General features: G+C 30.0%; 2 protein-coding genes and 1 long non-coding RNA gene across 10 annotated transcripts; 2 read left to right on the top strand and 1 right to left on the bottom strand.

The window, feature by feature from the left end:
* The first annotated feature begins 662 nt into the window (after positions 1-662).
* On the top strand, positions 663-2,812 carry LOC114394762. 2 transcript variants are annotated; one of them, XR_003662835.1, is made up of 4 exons: positions 663-1,046; positions 1,614-1,673; positions 1,780-1,905; positions 2,018-2,812. It is a non-coding gene; the product is annotated as an uncharacterized LOC114394762 (long non-coding RNA). The 2 variants fall into 2 exon arrangements; XR_003662836.1 differs by lacking the exon at positions 663-1,046 and adding an exon at positions 1,064-1,502.
* Positions 2,813-4,727: 1,915 nt separating this feature from the next.
* LOC114394723 lies at positions 4,728-6,479 on the top strand. Of its 6 annotated transcripts, XM_028356428.1 has the most exons (5): positions 4,745-5,128; positions 5,452-5,514; positions 5,838-5,954; positions 6,027-6,081; positions 6,183-6,479. In XM_028356428.1, the coding sequence occupies exons 1-5, from the start codon at positions 5,057-5,059 to the stop codon at positions 6,206-6,208; spliced, it is 333 nt and encodes a 110-aa protein (XP_028212229.1). In that variant the 5' UTR covers positions 4,745-5,056; the 3' UTR covers positions 6,209-6,479. The 6 variants fall into 6 exon arrangements, 5 of the variants coding, with proteins under 5 accessions (XP_028212216.1, XP_028212223.1, XP_028212229.1 ...); XM_028356422.1 differs by having other exon boundaries at positions 4,744-5,128; positions 6,027-6,479; XM_028356408.1 differs by having other exon boundaries at positions 5,838-6,081.
* A 1,295-nt stretch (positions 6,480-7,774) lies between these two features.
* LOC114394708 (AP2-like ethylene-responsive transcription factor At1g16060) lies at positions 7,775-10,837 on the bottom strand. Of its 2 annotated transcripts, XM_028356380.1 has the most exons (8): positions 10,392-10,836; positions 10,169-10,251; positions 10,001-10,009; positions 9,830-9,918; positions 9,627-9,700; positions 9,457-9,507; positions 9,252-9,328; positions 7,775-8,578 (listed from the first exon to the last, which is right to left on the bottom strand). In XM_028356380.1, exons 1-8 carry the CDS (start codon positions 10,553-10,555, stop codon positions 8,028-8,030), a joined length of 1,098 nt encoding a protein of 365 aa, XP_028212181.1. In that variant the 5' UTR covers positions 10,556-10,836; the 3' UTR covers positions 7,775-8,027. The 2 variants fall into 2 exon arrangements, with proteins under 2 accessions (XP_028212181.1, XP_028212188.1); XM_028356387.1 differs by lacking the exon at positions 9,457-9,507 and having other exon boundaries at positions 10,392-10,837.
* Between the last annotated feature and the right edge of the window lie 8,076 nt (positions 10,838-18,913).

Here is an 18,913-nt window from a genome sequence, read left to right as displayed (position 1 = left end):
ACGCTCAAACACATCGGCACTCAGCATCTCTCCAAGAGTGCACGTCATAGAAACCTAATGTGTGGACCTTAACAAATCAATTATAATTTCCTAATGTTCTTAATAGTATTAATCTTAGCCATAACTTAAAAAAGTAATAAATTCCATCTGCTTCCATTTGCTTTTAAGATGCCTAAACATATTTGTTCTCGATTCTTTTCAGACGCTTTAATCCTGAAAGAGAGTTTTCCAACATCATTTGAACAGAATCTAAGCTTGGTTATCAATGTTGAAATCACCTTCATGACGCCATCATTAATTTATAATCAATTGGTTATGACATATGAGAGATTTCTTATTATTGACTCTTCAAATATATGTTGTAAAAAATACTCTTCAAATATATAAGAGTAATAATAAACATACATCTACCTTAAAATGATATGAAATATTTTTAATAATTAATTTTATCATATTAAATATTTTTTTCTCAAAAAAAAATATGAAATAATTTTTAATAATTAATTTACTATATCAATATAACATTTTTTGTATAAAAATTACAAGTATTTTATATTTGAGAGAATTCTTCTTAAGTTAGATAATTAAATTACTGTAAACTATTAAACGCTCATTTTACAAAATTAACACAACAATCGTCGAAGTGTAAAATTCTTGATGCTAGCATATTACTCTCAAATCTCAATGATGCTTTTTGTAAATATGTATTCTATGCCCTTTAAAATCAAAATGTTGACAATGACCTTGATTTTATAGGTGCTATGCAGGGCTTTGGGTGGAAGAGTTGGTAAATCGAACAGAGGGTGGGATATTGGCTTTAGACAAGTGCATTTCATGAAAGATCTAGCTCGATCTTATAGCTACCTAGAGGACCATGAAATGATGACAGAATCGCTTTCCATCGTTGAGGTACACCAATATGTGGTTTTTGAGGTTCCTCTGGGTGCACAAGTGATTGGATCGTCAGACAAAACTGGAGTGGAAATGTTTGCGATTGCAGACCACACATTCTTGGAATTCAGGGTCATCCTGAGTATAGCATAGAGGTAACGTTATAACATTGTTAATTATATTTATTGTTTATTTCACGTGGCAAGGAACGAGCTAATACCCCAAAATGACGTGGGTTCGATTATTCTTACTAGTGTGAGAACTTTATTGGTGAACAATTTATAAGTATCTCTATAAGTATTCTTTGAGCCTTGAAGTTTGTCCTAATCCTAGTAACCCCCGGGATCCAACTCACCTAAATTTTCAATTACAAAAAGAAAGAATAAGAATATAAATGATTGATGTTGTTAGTGAGTTAGTGATATTTCATAAGATTAAATGAGGTATTCTGTCACAGGGTTCTATATAGTAGTCACCTTTTATGTGTATGTGTAATACATATTACTATTGTATAACTGAATTGAGTTACAGCTTTGACAAATTCTGCCGTCTCTTTTCCTTTGTACCAATAACAAAGCAATTTGATATGAGGAACTTTGGTGGTTATGAAGGTTATTCTATTTTGGTCTCATTTCAAATGCTGACAATTAGTTTCATATCTTATTAATCTGTTACTACTTACTAGCCTCATTTCTAATTCTGTTCTTTTGGGACGGCTGCAGTCTATGATTGAAGCTCTTGCAAATCTTTCACAAAATTCTAATTCTGTTCTTTATTCAATCGTAAGCAAATGTCCTAATTCCCTTCCACTTCTCAGTTGTCAGTTTTTTTCCCTTGCACTATATCTTCTGTTTTTTGTTTTAATATGAAATTAATGGCTTATTCCAGTGTCTACTTTAGAAGGGTGCAATCGGGTATTCATGTAGAACTTATGTGCAGATTGACACTGGCAGTGATGTTCCCTGGGTCTGTTGCAGCTCCTGCAATGGTTGTCCCCAGACAAGTGGGCTTAAGGTGAATTCAATTCTCTCCATTAATTCAATATCTTGTTTAAGTATAAAACAGTAAAGTCAATGTACCCCAGAATTTGTCAATATCATGTTTTGTTTGCTGGATTTTGTTACAGATTCAGCTCAATTTTCTTGACCCCATCAATATCTTTATTAAATCTATTGTTCTGACCAAAGGTGCTATAATTGAATACACAATCATCAGATGCCAGCTGTTCCGGTCAGAACAACCAGTGTTCTTACACTATCCAGTATGTATGAAGATGGTAGTGGGACATTACTCATTAGGCTATATATGATGCATTTGGATGTATTTTTGAGGGATCTGTGACAACGAATTCTTGGGCCTGTATTTTTCATTAGCCTGAAATGGTAGATACCATCCCTATTTTTTCATGATTGTTGGTTTAATCTTGGAAAACATTACTTTGTAAATGGGGCAGTTGCAGTTGTAAATCAGCAGACTAGCTAGGGACTTGACAGTTTGATGGAGCAGCTGATGATATGTTTGAATATGGGCAAGGAAATGCTTGTCATCTCCCAACTCTCCCATTGTCTGAAAGGAGATAGTTTCTTGGTGTGATTGTGGAGCCAATTAACATAGTTGCTCTACTTGTTCCATCGCACTTAGTTCTTTCATCAGAATAAAAACGCTATATTAATATTCTTCTGTCAATTAAACTTTATATTTTTTAGTGGTTTTTAGGTAAACAAATATATGCTGAGGGTAATCTGAATTCTTTGGTGAATATAGCAGGGAGATTTGTACCTTTGTCCTTTGTTCTTCAGAGCCTAGTAAAATGTTTGGTTAAATGTTTCCTTTGGTCATGACAAGTGCTTAGTACTGGAAGCCATTCACTATTCAGTGTTCTGGGCTACTAATGAATTATCTAAGCAAGACGTTAAAATGATATTGTCTGTCAATCTTGAATGTTGAAATCAGTTCATAATTTCTAACGTATAGATTATGAATGTGATTGTGAAGACTGGAGTGCCTAAATGAAGATTTGAATTTGGCACCAAATTACAGCTATGTGTCGTATGTTCCGGGTTTGTCATCATCTGCTTAAGAGTTTATTTTGGAACAGTGCCTTGAGCAAGACCAAATTAATAATCGGCCCTTCGAACCAGAAGTAGATACTACTATATTCTTACAATGAGTAAGATGTATATTCATTAGTATTCTAAAAAAATTTGTACCTCAATAGATATTGGTCCTAAAGTGGCTTGAAAGAATGTCCACTGTGAACGTTTAGACTAACTGCTTCCTTTGCAAATATTTCAGGCTTCATTACGATTTAAATCTGTAAGGCATTTCTGTCAACGGCCAGGCACTGCTAATTGACTCATCAGTTTTCGCAACATTGAACAGCAAGTAATGTGTTACGATTTAAGAATATTTTTTTTTAAGAAACATGCTAGTAACACATTTTCTAGTATATTTTTTGTTCATTCAGTTAAATTTATCAGAAGTTACAAAGTTCTATATATCCTTTTTATTATCTTATTTAATGAGCTTAACGCATGATTTTATAGTTTTTTATATTTTTATTATTAATAATAATAATGTATAAATTTGTTAAAAATGTATATTGTTAACACTTTTTTTTTCAATATAATAATTTTATTGCCCAACATAAATGAGTAATTTTTCCTTAGGAAGGTAGGAGTAATGTCTCCCATGCAAAATTGAATTTTCCGTGCTTCAAAATCTATTTTAGTTCAATTTGGCTCTTGTAAACTGTAAAGTGCGCAACTTACTTTATTCTCTAAAATGAGTAGTTCAATTTAGAGGAATTGAATCCATTATATATATATATTTCTGGGGATCATTTTTATTATTTTGTTTACAGTTAAGTTAAAAAAGTATACTGATTTTTTTAATTGATGAATACCTTAAAAAATATAAAAAGTTTTTTTTTTTAAGGAAACAATATAAAAAGAGGTTGTCTATTGCGTGTATATACGGGCACACGAGGTGATTTCTTAAATATAGTCGATTAAATGTTTTACATTACATAACAACAATTATTGTTTTTTTAATGTTTTTAATATAATAAATACTTTTAATGAAAGAATTTTCTTAGCACTTACTATTAGAAATTTGCTAATTTCCTGTTGAATTTTTTTGGACAAAAAATCTGCAGCTATTTGCTGTGGTTTTTTATGTGGATTTCCTGTGGATTTTTTTGTGAAAAATAATCCGCAAGTATTTCCTGTGATTTTTTATGCGGATAAACATTCGCAGGTATTTCCTGCAGATTTTGCTGCAAAACAAAATCAACATATATTTTCCTATGAATTTTCCTGCGAATTTTTCTATCAATTTTACTTCGCAGGAATTATTACTTTTAAAATAATTTTCTAAAGAAATTAGTTTTTACTAAATTTTTTGATGATTTAAAATAATCAAAAATAATTTTCTAAACAAATTACTATTTTAGTGAATATTTTATGATGATTAAGAATAATTAAAAATATTATGATTGTTTGTTTATTTGTTTTTATGTATTTCTCATTACTTTGAACTTATATGCATAAATAATTTTTTTTATCATTTTAATTTTAATTATACTAAAAATAAAACAATATTTTGTCTCGAGATTTAAAAATAAAAAGTATTCATATGTAGGGTCAATTGTAAACCCACAAAATTTTGTTAAACACTCATTTTAAAAATCTTAGCATTGAAATAGATTTTTTATTTATTTATAGTGCTTAAATCTGTGAAATTACAAGTAAATAATATTTTCTCATTCTATTTAAAATGAAAAAAATTAGGTAAATTATATATTTATTTTAATTAAAAAAGTTATTTTGAAAATGAACCGAGAGTTACGCTCCACCTTTCTCCCTAATCCTAGGGCCCTAGTCCATCTCAAAATAGAAAGAAAGAAGAATGGGTGAGTGAGTGTAAAAACTGCGCTCTCACAATTGCGGCCATGGAAGAAGCTTCTTCGAGCGAATATTCCATTTTCAAAAAAAGAAAAACCACTGCATTCCATATTCCGTGCGATCGGAGAAGAGGAACAGACTCTGAAGTACACTTTCGCTTGAAGAATTTTGTTGTGAAGGCTCACTCTCGTGTTCATCGCTCACTCACTCATGCTCGTGTTTTCTGAACTCCGGGATCCATTCTACGATCAATTTCGTTCATGTTCCGTTCTCTCTTTCTCTCCTATGCTCGTGTTCTTCTCGGAATTGGTTTCACTCTGACTGAACTGAAGGTAGTGTTCAATTTCTGTTTCATTTTTATAGATTATCGAATTATAGATGTTTGAAGATTTGATTTAGTGTGTAACAGAATCAAATCGTATTCATCTCGATTGGAATTTTTGGAATTGAGGAAGGAAGGAAGTTAGGGTTGGGGTAATGGTTGAGAAGGCATAGGCATCAAATCTAATTCATCTCGATTTGATTTAGTGCGTAACAAAATCAAATCAAATTCCTGACGTTGAAATGAAGTGATCAAAGTGTAATAGTTTCATAATGCTTGTATACGAGTTTTACAATTATGAGTTGGTTTAATTAATTGTGTGTTCCTTTACAGGGGTTAACATTCTTTGCAGGAGTTCTACTAGAGAAGCATATAGTTGTTGTCTGTTCTAATTTGGTATGTCTGCACTCTGCAATTTTTGTCACTGCCTGCTTATGTGTTTCTATGAAATAGATGTGCATTGAAAGTGTGTGTGGGTATGTTTGCATCTGATAAGTTGCCTTTGATACTTCAAATTTTTGCTAAATGTCAAGGTGTAAATCTTAGTGCATGTTTTGATTATAACTTATTTAGGGGAAATAATCCTTTTTTTTTATTTGAAGTTTTCTGAGATTTCTTTCTCTTTTTTGTGTGTAAGCATTTGTTTTCAAGAATTAATCTGTATCCAAAATTCCTTAGTTTCTGATATGATGTGACGATTGAACAAGATCTTCATGTAGGATGACATAGAGAAGTTGGTATCTAAGTTAGAAGACAAGGTTTGTGCTCCCGAGGAAGGTTCTTGCATGGATGCTATAATCCTTCACCTACATGGTTGTTTGCCGCCTGAATTGCAGGCAAGTAGTTTTGATTGGATACAATTTTCAGATATAGATGCTCTCATAATACTCACAAGTGCAGTGCCACAGATAAAGCATGGGTTTGATCCAACCAAAGGACCAAGATCAGAGTTCTATTTTGATGGTTTGACTAAGTTATACTTTATACATATTATCTTGAAAACAGGTTAGGAAGTACCTGCTTTGTGTTTTGATTTTGATTTTTTTTCTTTTTAATCTTTGCAGCTAAAGGATTTAGCTGGGTACGTTGATTATTGTAGCTTGTATATCCACCATTGCTGATGCTCCATTCTCTTCCTTTCACTGCATAGTGTCATGGATAATATGTACATTATTGTCTAGTTTCTTATGTGCAGTGGTGTATTGTCACAAATGGGGAGTATATAAACTACAAGTTCTCAGCTGTATCCTACAAATGTTTATGGCTATAGTTTTAGCTTGTTTTCTTTTTGTGTTAATTGTCATTTGGAGTTGATTCATTCAATAATGTCAGTTCTGCATTCTTACTTTTTCATTCTTCTATGTCAGTTCTGAATTTATTGCATTCAATTTCAATATCCATTACAATTGGTTGCTTGTTAAATTTAATTGTTTCATTCATTTTGCTTCTAATGAAGGATTCACTTAAATTAGTTTTAAAAATAGTAATCTAAAATAGTGATTCTAAAAAAGAATAGAAAAAACACAAGAATGATTTGAATGAAATTTATTGAATTGAAATAAGAAAAACAAGCAGATAAATTGATATTACTCGAGTTTCAATTTGTTTAATTTTTGCATAAAAAAGTATGAATTTAATCATTTTCAATGTAGATCTTAACTCTTTAAGTATCAACACCCAATTTCGTCCAGATAATTAAATAAAATACTAAAAAAATATACAAGGAAAATGAAAAAACAAATTTAATCAACTAAAGTTATTTTACGTTATTCTGATTTAATCTAAAAATTCAAAATTTTGTTACCTCTTTTATCTTGAGTTTATAACCCAATTTCAAAAATGACAAACAAAAAGAGAAGTAAATTTTTTTTTCAAATTAACACAATAATTTTTTGTTATTCTTTTAGTAATCTACACGTTCTCTCCTTCTCAAGTAATAAATTAGCACGAAAATATCATAAATAAAAATATGACCATACAGAAAGCGGGAGTAGAAGATACTGACATAAGCCATTCTTTGATTTGCGAGAATAAGCAAACAGTTCAAAGCAATAACTTCTTGAGTAGCAATAGTGATCAGGAAAAGGAGAAGTATAGAGTCTCACGTCGTTAATATATATATATATATATATATATATATATATATATATATATATATATATATTTCAACAATATTTAAAAGTTCCAGACTAAATAAATAATAATATTAGTAAAAACTATTAAGACAATAATTCTAGTTATTAATAACAAAATAATATTTTTTAATATTATTAAAAATATAAATATTTTAAAATTATACATTTTAAATTATAAAATATTACAAATCTAGATATGTTTAAAATTTGCAGGAAAGTTACCTGCGCTGATTTTAAATCGGCAAGAAAATTCGCAGCTAATTTCCTAAAGATTTTGAAATTCACAAGAAGTTTGCTGCAGAATTTCATGTGATTATTTTTTTAAGGAAAGTTTCCTGCAAAAAAATTTGCAAGAAATTTCGCAGCAAAATTTCTACAAATTTTAAAATCCCAAGAAACTAGTATGTATGAAGGGTTTGTGGCATGCACGAACCACAGTCGTGTCACTGATCAAAGCTTTCATATGTAATGCATATAATGTAAAATTTTCCTTGTACATGTACATAAAAGTGAGATCAATGTCCCCAAAGCCGCATTAATATTCATTTTTATCTGATTAATGACGTCGTCCCTATATAAGCAGATTAAATTTTCATATTCACATATTGAAAACAAGTCCACTTATTATAATATTAGTGAAAGACATGATCTCTCTTCTAAAAACTTAAATCTTAGCTAAAGATTTGTGAATATGGTCTTTAACATAATCAACAAATTAAATAATAAACAAACATATCGGATTTTCTTTTTTCCATGCATTATATAAACCTCACTTCAACTCTCGAACTCGTCACAATGGTAAAACGGCACAATGGAGCTGAACTCGCTGAACTTGAACAGGAGATCATCCCCTTCCTCATATTTATTGGAATCTTCATACTCAAAGTATGTCTGAATGTGATCAGGAAATGTGCACTGTGGCAACTGATCAGATTCCATCTGTGTTGAAAGATTGGCCACGGATGTCATTTCCACCATTTCCTTGAACTTGGATGACTGAAGTAGAAGCTCCAATGCTAACGTGGCACTTGCTGGACGAGGCTGATGTGGCACCAACGTGGCTTCCTCTACAATAGTATTATTGAGTGAATCCTGGTTGTGGAAGAAACTAACTTCTTGTTCTTGATCAGGGTTTGGGATGAAGTTGTTAGTGCAATTATTATTTATGTTAGTGAGATTAATACTAATCTGGTCATTGTTGCTGTTGGTGTTGTTGGGCTTAAGCCACTTAATGTAACGGCTGAGATCGAAATTGGTGACAGCATTGAGTCCACGGTATTCTATAGCTGCCAGGTCATAGGCAGTAGCAGCTTCTTCTTGGGTAGCTGCGAAAATTAGAAAGATAGTCGATTTGAGATTTTTATAATGGATAACATTATATGATCAATATATATAAGTTTTTGTATTGATGATAATGACATATTATTATATAGTTCTTAAAGAGAAAAAGGTTAAGTTAACAAATCAGTTAAGAGTTGGTGGCTTTCCCTGCCACATTGAATACGACGACTGATAAGTAATGAATGGAACTATGGAACTGGAAGCAATTTATTAAAGTAGTACTTCTGGATGGTTTTGGTTTACAATAATTTGCAAAAGTGCTTTCATTTAAGTTTGAAATATAAAGAAGTTTATATTGACCTGTACCAATTAAAAGGATTGATCACTTACACTAGTTAGAGTTGTGCCATTTGTACATTATTAAAGGACAAAGTATAGATGCAAATAACTATTTCTAGTGCTATTCTATAATCCAGATAAAAGCTTTCTCTTGAGAAGTCACACATTATAGATCTATAATGATTATTTTGATAAAACTTCAATTTTTATTAAACAGCACCCAAAACTATTTAAGGTTCTGTACTTGAGTGTTGCCACTACTGCTAAAAAATAAGAACAAAGAACACGTTTTATATTAATTACTATTTACTAATATTAATTTATTTTCTTATTAATTATCTCATTACCAGGTAAAAGTATATTATAATGAGAACTTACCGTAAGTTCCGAGATAAAGATATTTATTGCCAAAAACTTTGCCAATCCGAGCCTCCCACCTTCCGTTATGATGATGCCTGAGATCATTGAAAAGCAAGTAATGAAAAATGGATCACAAGATTATGCCTACAACTGGTGTTTGGTTGAATTCAAAGAGTGAATCAACCCGTATGCATAGGATCGATATATATATATATATATATACCTTGCAACACCTCTGTATTTAGAAATCCCCCTAGAAAAACCACTGCTTTTCCTGCAATTTAATTTTTAATGAATATGTCTCAGTATAAGCCACGGTTTTTTTTTTGCTTTTTTTTTCTTCTGAAAATCATGTTGATTATCATAAAAGAAGCTTGCTAGCTAGAGCTTTACCTCCTCAGCGATCCGATATACTCTTCCCGTGATTGACCCTCCATTTCTTTCAGTTCATTCAGGTAGTTTGATAACTGCATGCAACACAAATTTGATGTGTTTTATTCTAAGTTAATCTCACACGCACGATGCGTATAGTATGAAAAATCACACCCCATATAATCATACATTAATAGAAAGTTCTTTAGAATACAATTAAGTACCGGAAAATTAAGAATGGTATCTTGACCCCAGTATTTCAGTGCTGCTAGATCATAAGCATGTGCTGCTGCCTCTTCATTATCATAAGCGCCTGGATGGTATAAAACTTGCTTAATAACCATAAACTTGGATATGACCACTCTTGTAATCAATATATAATCTAATATACGTACCAAGATAGACTGAACCAATTATAAGTGAAGAACCCCCACAAGATTGAGAACACCACAGTACATGGAAGGAAATTAAATTAGAAATATTAGCTAACTTCATCAAACATTCAAACTACATATATAATTAAATTGATGCAAACTATTGATACAATGGTAAAGAGCATGAACCTTGTCGTCCTTTTTTATTCTGTGATTCATTCCAGCAATGCTTGTCCCACAAATGAGCTTCGTATCGGCCAGTCCATCGGTGCCTGATGGTGAATGCCAATTTAATTAAATTAGCTAACTATAGGAATGATTAAAATTAAAATGATAAATTGAAGAAGTTGAGAGACAGAGAGGCAATAAATTGAATTAACATGGAATCAATTAATTAAAGATATATATCGACCTAGTGACTCCTCGGTATATTGAGCTGCGTTGAGGTGGGGAGTCTCTAGGGACACTTCTCCTTGTTCGTTTCACCTTGGTGATTACAGTGTTGGTTGCGTTAAGATTAATATCGTCATTAGTAGCATTGTTTTTCTGGGTACGCAGCTGTGATTTTTTGGCCATAGAGAAGGTTGCACCATGCACGAGAAAGAACAAAGATGGATGGTGATGATATTAATGGTGCATACAAAATAAGTTTATATATATGAATGAATTATGAAGTAGTGAATGAAGTGAAGAGGTTTATAAAGGAATGGGCAAAAGGACAGGGGTAGAATAGATTGTGCTGGCAAACATGGGGATAGCCGGCTCTAAGATGATTGTTTCTGGCCGTCTGTAAAATCGGCTGTGTTAAATTCTTTCTCCCTTGTCTTCACTCCAACTTTGTGTGATGTAGCGTTCAATACTTTGATGTCTCTTGATTTGTTAATTTTAATAGGTTTATCCTTTGTTTTGTACCTCATAAACAAGTATTTTCTGTTTACATTATTTTCATGTATGTAGAGGGTATGATTCTATCTCTATCTTTTTTAATTTGAGACATAATGATTCACAAATAATTTTATCCAAGTATATAATTAAAGGCTCGACTTTTAAGTTCAATTACATAAAAAAGTGTTAATATTTTAAGAAATTAATCATTAACTCTTACCTAAGAATATCCTAGATTCACACAAATAATAAAATTTGAAGGGGGGGGGGGCATAGGGCTAATCCCCTCCTTTTCAATTTCTCAAATCATATCCAAAAAAAAAAAAGGAGACACATAAAAATAAAATAAAATAAAAAAATAGACTATATGACCTATTAGGTTGTGAAGGAAAGTCCATTAGGTCAAGAGGAAGGATCACACTGCATAAAAAAAAGAAAGGGAGATTATGCATTAATGCACAAAGAAGACAACACAGATCGTCAATGCTGTCAGAGAAGAGAGAGGGGTCACTAGATAATCCCTTATTTTCTCATTCTTTCACGTTTTCCTCTCATCTCTTCTTCTCCCCATTATTTCTCCTTTCTTTTTGTTTTTGTGATCTGCATTCTATCTCACTGGGGCACCTTGTCCCCCAACGAGGTTCATGTGGATTGGACTGCGATATATAATTTGTTATTACATTTTCTTTTTGTTATTCATGCATTTCTAAAGGCATTTTCGTTTTCTTTAGCTCTGGGACCACGCCACCACTGTGCCACTATCACCGCCTCATCGGCCTCGCCTCGTGTCATCGAGCCCTACACTGGTGGTGCCATAGAGGCGTACCACCCTTCATGGTAGTGACCTTCTTTCTCGAGCCGTTTTGAGGTTAGGCAATTAAGGTTTTTTCAACCTTGTTGCTTAATTACGAGTTGGGTTGGGTTGTCCTGACCCGATTCCAATCCTAGCCCAAAAAGAGAAAATATATATAAAAAATAGAATTTATTCACACCTCCCCTCTTACATTTACACCCATTGTCTAAAATAAAATAAAAACTTCTATTTACACATGTTTTTCATTTGCGCATACACCTTTTTTGCTTCCAGGGCCTAGCAAGTACTTTACACATATCTTTAATTTGAATTGTTATCATTAATTTACATATCTAGTTGATTGTTTGATTACCTACATTGAGAAAAAAATTACTGAAAAATTTGATATAGATTCTATTATTGATGAATTTTATGATATAAAAAAACGTTGTACACGACTTAAACAAAAGATACAATGTATTTTATTTGTTATAATTTACTGTTTTTAACATTTAACAATTGACTTTTTGGCCCCTAAATTAAATCCTGGATCCATCCCTCGATACTAACACAAGTGAAAATATGTTAGACTTTGAACCCAATAGCTAGGTTATTAGATTAATGAAGGAGATTTAGATCATTTGAAGGAGCTTTTAGATTCAAATCTTCTTGTCCTCGTTATAATTAATATGCTGGAGTTTACTAATTAAAAGTGTGTTTTATGTTGGCTTAAAGTAAGATTGTTATCCATCTTCAGGCTTTTGTTTAAAAAAAAAGTTGAAGATCTAGCAAGCTGTCATCTTTTTTTTCCACATTAAAAGTGTAGTGTACATAAATATTTTACAAGAGAACTTTTAAACTTAATAATTAATAAAAAAAACTAAGGCTATACATATAATTTTAAAATAAGTACAAATATTAACGAAAAAAAAATATATTATATATATTATTGTAAATCAATCATTTGTATAAGTTATAAAGTTTTAATCATAAGATTAAATGATTTATCAATATAAATTTTTATTCAACAATTGTGTTTTTTTTATCTTAATTATATTTGGGTATTTCCATTCATTTATTCATACAACAAATTAGTTTTATTAATGCCGATAAACTTATATATGCATATTTCGCGCTATAAAATTTGTAAATTGAGGCTCAAATTCGAGACGAGACTGTTCGTGTGTATGGTAAGGCTGAGAGGAATTGAAGTAAAAACTGTTAATCAGTTAATAATATAATGCGTGGGAGGATTGGGGATTTAACGGTTAAGAATAAGCTAATTCACACTTGGACAAAAATCATTATACTAGTACTCTAATCTAAACTTTTAGCAAGATCAATTTTGACTTTTGTAGGCGTGGTTGAACAATATATTCCATATTTTTTAAAGAGAAATTCCAAATGAAATATACTTACTAAGTTACCTAATGTTGTTGTCTGCTTAGACAAGTAATTTAACGCAGAGCAGTTTCACCATGTTACCCATGTAGGTGTAACTACCCATGTGGACGATTAAAAGGGTTATACAGTTTTTGGGTTTAAGGGGTGCCCCACTTTTCCACCATTTCTGAATTTGCGTGCTCTATAATATCTTTAATGTTTGTGGGGCCTAAGAATTAGATCATGGTTGCAGTAACTATTTGCTTCTTATAGTGGATGGAGATATACATGGATTGCCATGCACACTGATTATGAATTGTTAATGAGTAAAACGACACATGCACTTTAGCACTCAAAAAGGATATGCATTAATTAGTCATGCTTCGGTGTTTAGTAGAAATTTGGTAACCAAACCATTGCTCATTTTCAAACACTGACTCTCACTGCCACTCACTGAGGGTCACCTAAATTGCACCTACTAGCCAAAAGTCATTTACCAGTCTCAAGTTCTTATTTGGTTTGTTATATTGAAATGTTTGTGTTTTTTTTTTAAAAAAAATAAAAAATAAATGTTAAATGGTGTACCTTGGAGACTGATTAAGAAGTCAAAATTATAAAGTTTTCATTGAAAAGTATGTGATTTCTAACGCAAATTAAAATTAAATGTTTTTCATTTATTTATTTCTTAATTAGTTAGTATAAGACTTTTTGTTTGTGAATCGGATTATGTTGTTGATCCGCGTGATTCACATTCTTTAGATGTATAGTTTTATAGCTATTTATGCATTATATTATGGGTTTGATGTGATCTTTTTTTTTTTGTGTGTGTGTTAGACGTGGTCTTTAGACATCATCGTTCCAAACATGTATTGAATTGTAGTTTGATTTGATTTCTCTGGTTCAAAATCTGAAGAAAAAAAACATGGAAGTATGTAGTGGAAGTGAAAGGTTCACACAATCATTTCTCATCTTATGTTCATTATTAATTATTTTTTATTCATAAATAAATGTTAAAGTTTAATTCCTATATAAAAGTTGTATACTGTTTATTGATAAAATCTTGTGATAAATATGACTTATAAATTAAGTAATTATTATCAAAGTTAATAAAAAAATTTATTATCAAATTTAATTTTTTTACGCAAATCAAAGTCAATAAACTTATTTTACGTTATAATTTATGTTTGAACAAGATTGTAAAATCATTTTTAAATTATCCCAACATAAATATTTATTTTCTCATACCTTTTGGCATCTTGATATAGAATCGAGAATGATTAAAGATGTTGAACAATGTGCGTCTTTTTTCCCCTACATATTTTATTCTCGTCTTTGTTGTAACAAAAGGAACAATTGTTTAATCTATAATGTTACTATTTTGAAAGCCAAATAATTACTTATGAGAAATAAACTGTACCCAAACATTCCTGAATTATTATTAACGAAATAAATATTTTTCTGTGTTACATGTTTGTGCTAACTTTAAAGCTTCCTCACTAGCTCATGCTAGTCCATCTATCTTTTATCATTTTCGTAGTTGTATTTCTGACATTATTCGTATGAAATGCTACTATGAGTTGGTTTACGTAAAAAAAGAAAAAACAAAACAAAAAACTTTGAAGCTTCCTCTCACGCATATTCTTTATAATTCATACTTCTTAAAGGTCTTAGTGGAACGGAAAATTTGTGAGAAATGAACAAAAGATTATTATAACTTATAAATAAGAATTAGGATTACACAGGTCTATCTGATGAGATGAGAGAATGAAGGTAAGTACGTGAAAATTGAAAAAGAAACTGGTTCGACATTTCATTCCTTTACAAAGCAAAGCCTTTTATATACCCTTTAGATAAAATTTAGATAAACTAGACGTTAAAATTTATTATAAATTATAAATGATTTCACTAGTTCATTTTTGCATATTAAAACATTGCTCTCAATATAATAATTAATAAACACCAAGATTATGATATTAAATTTTTCATATTTTTTCTGTTTTATCCTGAGCTAACCAGCACTATACACATATGCGAAATGTCACATTAGCTATTCATTTATGTATATCACGGCATTAGCTATTCATTTGTGGAACACTTCAATGCCATATTTTTATCAAATTAATTATTAAATAATGAAAACATTAACTAGAAAAGCCAATCCGACTTCACCGTAAACAAAAGCCCAAAGAAAGCAGACACCCCTGACAGCAATTAGCAAAGCCCAAAAAGAAACCTTATCAGGACTTCAAACCCAGTAAGAAGAGGCCCAATACAACGTGGTCTATCTGAGTACAGCTTACCCACACATACAGTATTGTTGCTTTCATACTTAAATTTAAATGAAAATAACAAGAAAATCCATTTACCTAGAAATAATTTTTAAAGTATTATTTTTATCTTTCAATACTTAATCTATTATTTTCTCCGAGAGAATAACATATTGTTCACATTTGAGTTAATTTTATTTATATAAAAAACTTTTAGTCCATTTTTTGGTACATGTTATTAGTCCATTTTAGTAGCAACACAAATGTTTAGCTAAGTTTTTGAAAAATTAAAATAGCCATTGAATTGGTGAAGGAATCAATTCATAATTTATTGATGAAAGATCACAGTTGAAATTTGCTTCAATAGAACGTAAGTCCGTGAATGAATAAGAGTAGTCTAATTTATACTTTAAGAAATAAATAATGTCCTCTGATTAAGCCTTGCACCCATATTTATTTGGGCACGGGTTCATTTATTAGCTTTTGATTTGACGTACGTAACGCGAGATTCCCCCTTTTATTAATATCATACCAGTACGATCCGACAAAAGTAGAAAACCTCGGTCTACGATTCATGCATCTGATGAAAAAATCTCAACTTGTTTTAGGAAGATGTAAAAAATATCGTTATTAATTTCCAACTATTTTATTTAATACTACCTCCAACTACAGTGAAAACACTTTGTTTTGGCTGTATATAATCAAGAATTTAATCTAGGAAAAAAAATGCAGAGCATCTTAAAGATATTAATGAAAAAAAATAGGCTTGATTAGATGTTTTGTTGTGTGTAGTTAAGTATTTGTAAAATTAATTTTGATTAAATTAAGTTTGAAGTAATGTGAGCGGCATGTTTGGCCATGTCATCTGGCGCGACAGCATTGATGGGAAGAAGATGAATTGGTCGTCATGGTCGAAGGAATTGTTGTCTTGGTTATGGAGATGGAAGGCCACGGAGACGGAGGAGATCAAAGAGAGAGTATTCACATTAAAACAATAAATAAATGTAATTAATTGTTAATTATTTAATTATTTTAAATTTAATTTAATAATTAATAAAAATATACATTAACCGGTCACCTTAACCTCCTATTATTATAGGTAAAACCAACTTATTCATTGGTGCACTGGTTAAAAACTGGTCCACCCTGGACAGACCCAATCTATAAGTACACGATTTTTTTTTATGAGATTTTAACATGATTTTTTATAACGTAACATAAAAGAATTTTATTATTTTAAAATGTTACGAGGCTAAGCTCAAAAACCAATAAGTTAACTCAGGTCAAGTTCATTCAAATACACATTTATAATCATCATTATCAATTTTTCAAATTAATTTTCTAATTTTTAAGAGATTACGAATTCACTTGTCCCTTTTGAGTTAACTCAGGTGTAAATTCTCTTTAATAGATTTTGTGTAAATTCAAACTCTCAAATTTAAGTTAACAATCATTGTTAACAAGTTAAAAAAAAATTAGACAAAAATACAAGTTATTTTGAGTTGTTTAGTGTTCAACACATCATTTGATGTGTTGTTCCCAAATTGAAAAAGTTCCAACTCTAATATATTACTCTTTTTTTTAACAATATCAAACTCTAAATAGAAATGTTGTACCACTATTATAACATCACATTATTTAGTAATGATGTATTATTAGACTTAATTATTTAAGTATTATGAAATTTATCATTTATTATTTTGTATTATTATTGTTATATTATTTATAAATATTTTATTATTATTTTTATATAAAATTAATTTTTATGAATTTACGAGTTAAATCGATAAGTTAAATCTATAAAACTCACGAATATACATAAATTATAAGTACACATTAGTTTTGTGCATTTTCACTCATTGAATAAATATCATGCTTGTATATTTTGTTGCCCAGAGTCCGAAATAACAATTCAAAGATTATTCTTCTTCCTCTTTTATCCCACAATTCATATTTTCAAAAATAAATACGAACACTTCTTTTCACAAGATTAAAAATAGTATTGTAATTTATATTATATTATATTTATAGTATCTAATATCTAATCTGTCTTAAACATAAAATTAAATTAATATATTATTTAACATAATATGCATTAAATATTAAATAGGATACATATTATCTTGCTTTTATTTTAACTTAATTTAGTAGACTATTATTTCTTTTTATATTTTATCTCATACAAATTTTTATTTTAAAAAATAATTTTTTAAAATAAATTCTATCAAAATATTTTTTTTATTTGCTTCTAAAATAAATGCATACATTTTTTCTAGCTCAAAATAACTGAATACAACTAGAACAATAATAATGGAATATATTATTTTGTTATTTTATTAGACACTTCTATTAGACAAGTGATATCAATAACTTAAGAGCGAGTGAATTAAATTTTAAAATTTTCCTAATAACAATTTGTTATTCCCATTTTAAATGATATATGATAGACTCAAAATGTAGAAGAATGAACAACAATTAAATTAACCAATGTACAAAGACAAAATTAGTTGCGATAAAATAAATGAGATAAGGGAATAGATAATTACAAACTCGATTTATACTGGTTCAACCACTTCTCGTACCTATGTCCAATCCTCAAGCAACCTACGTGAGATTTTCCACTATCTCTTTACAGACTTCGAACACATCTTGGGATCTCTTACCCTTGTGTTCAAGATTCTCACAATCCAAAAGATAAACAGTTTCTTGATTACAACTAAGTTTATGAGATGAATAAAAAGATTTATCTTCTTTAGAGTAGATGATACAAATTGAATTTGCTAAAAGAATTCTCAATAGATTTGCAAGTGGTTGACTATGAGTTATTTAGAGAGGATTTGATAATTAAGTTCTCTTTAAAACTTTATTCTTTTTGAAGTCAGACACACACACATATATATTCTGATAATGGATTACACAATCATATTTTAAAGGGTCATGACTTTTTAAAGTTTTGTCTGAAGTGTCATTACTGGTAACTGCTGGAAATCGATTACAAGATTCAAATTCAAATTTCAAAACAAAACCCTTTTTGAAAAGCCCATTTGTAATTTGTCTTGGTTCGATTATATGGTAATCGATTACTAGTGCCTTGAGTTGTTGAAAATAATTTGTTTGAAGCAAAAATTGATCAACCAATTAGATTCTTTTAACAAATAAACTAAGGTCTTATCTTTTTCTTGATCTTGTTTACTTGACCTTGAATTAATCTTGAAGTAATCTCTCATTGCTTAACCTTAAATATTTATTGAAACAATCTTATTTGATTATTCTTTGGTATCATCAACACCAGTATTCATACATTTACATTTTCTTCCTTTTTAATAATGATCAAATAAATTATTTTTACCATCCTCAAAATCATGCTACGCTTACTTCTAACTTCTTGTATTAAGTAACTATTATATTTTTTATACTTTATTTTTATTTAACATTTTTGCCTCTTTTATTTATGGGTAAAAATGGAATTCAAAGTACTAAAAAGTTTATAAAACAACTCTGTTCAACCAATTGTTATATCCTCATACTCATTTCTTATTTGAGTTTCAAAATATTCTCCTTTTATTTTAAAAAATGAAGATAGTGTCTCTCTTTTGCCTGGTATTC

This window comes from Glycine soja, chromosome 2, assembly GCF_004193775.1.
Source record: "Glycine soja cultivar W05 chromosome 2, ASM419377v2, whole genome shotgun sequence".
NCBI classification, from domain to species: domain Eukaryota; kingdom Viridiplantae; phylum Streptophyta; class Magnoliopsida; order Fabales; family Fabaceae; genus Glycine; species Glycine soja.
The sequence above is the reverse complement of the archived record's forward strand: the minus strand, read 5'-3'. Positions and strand labels throughout refer to the sequence as shown.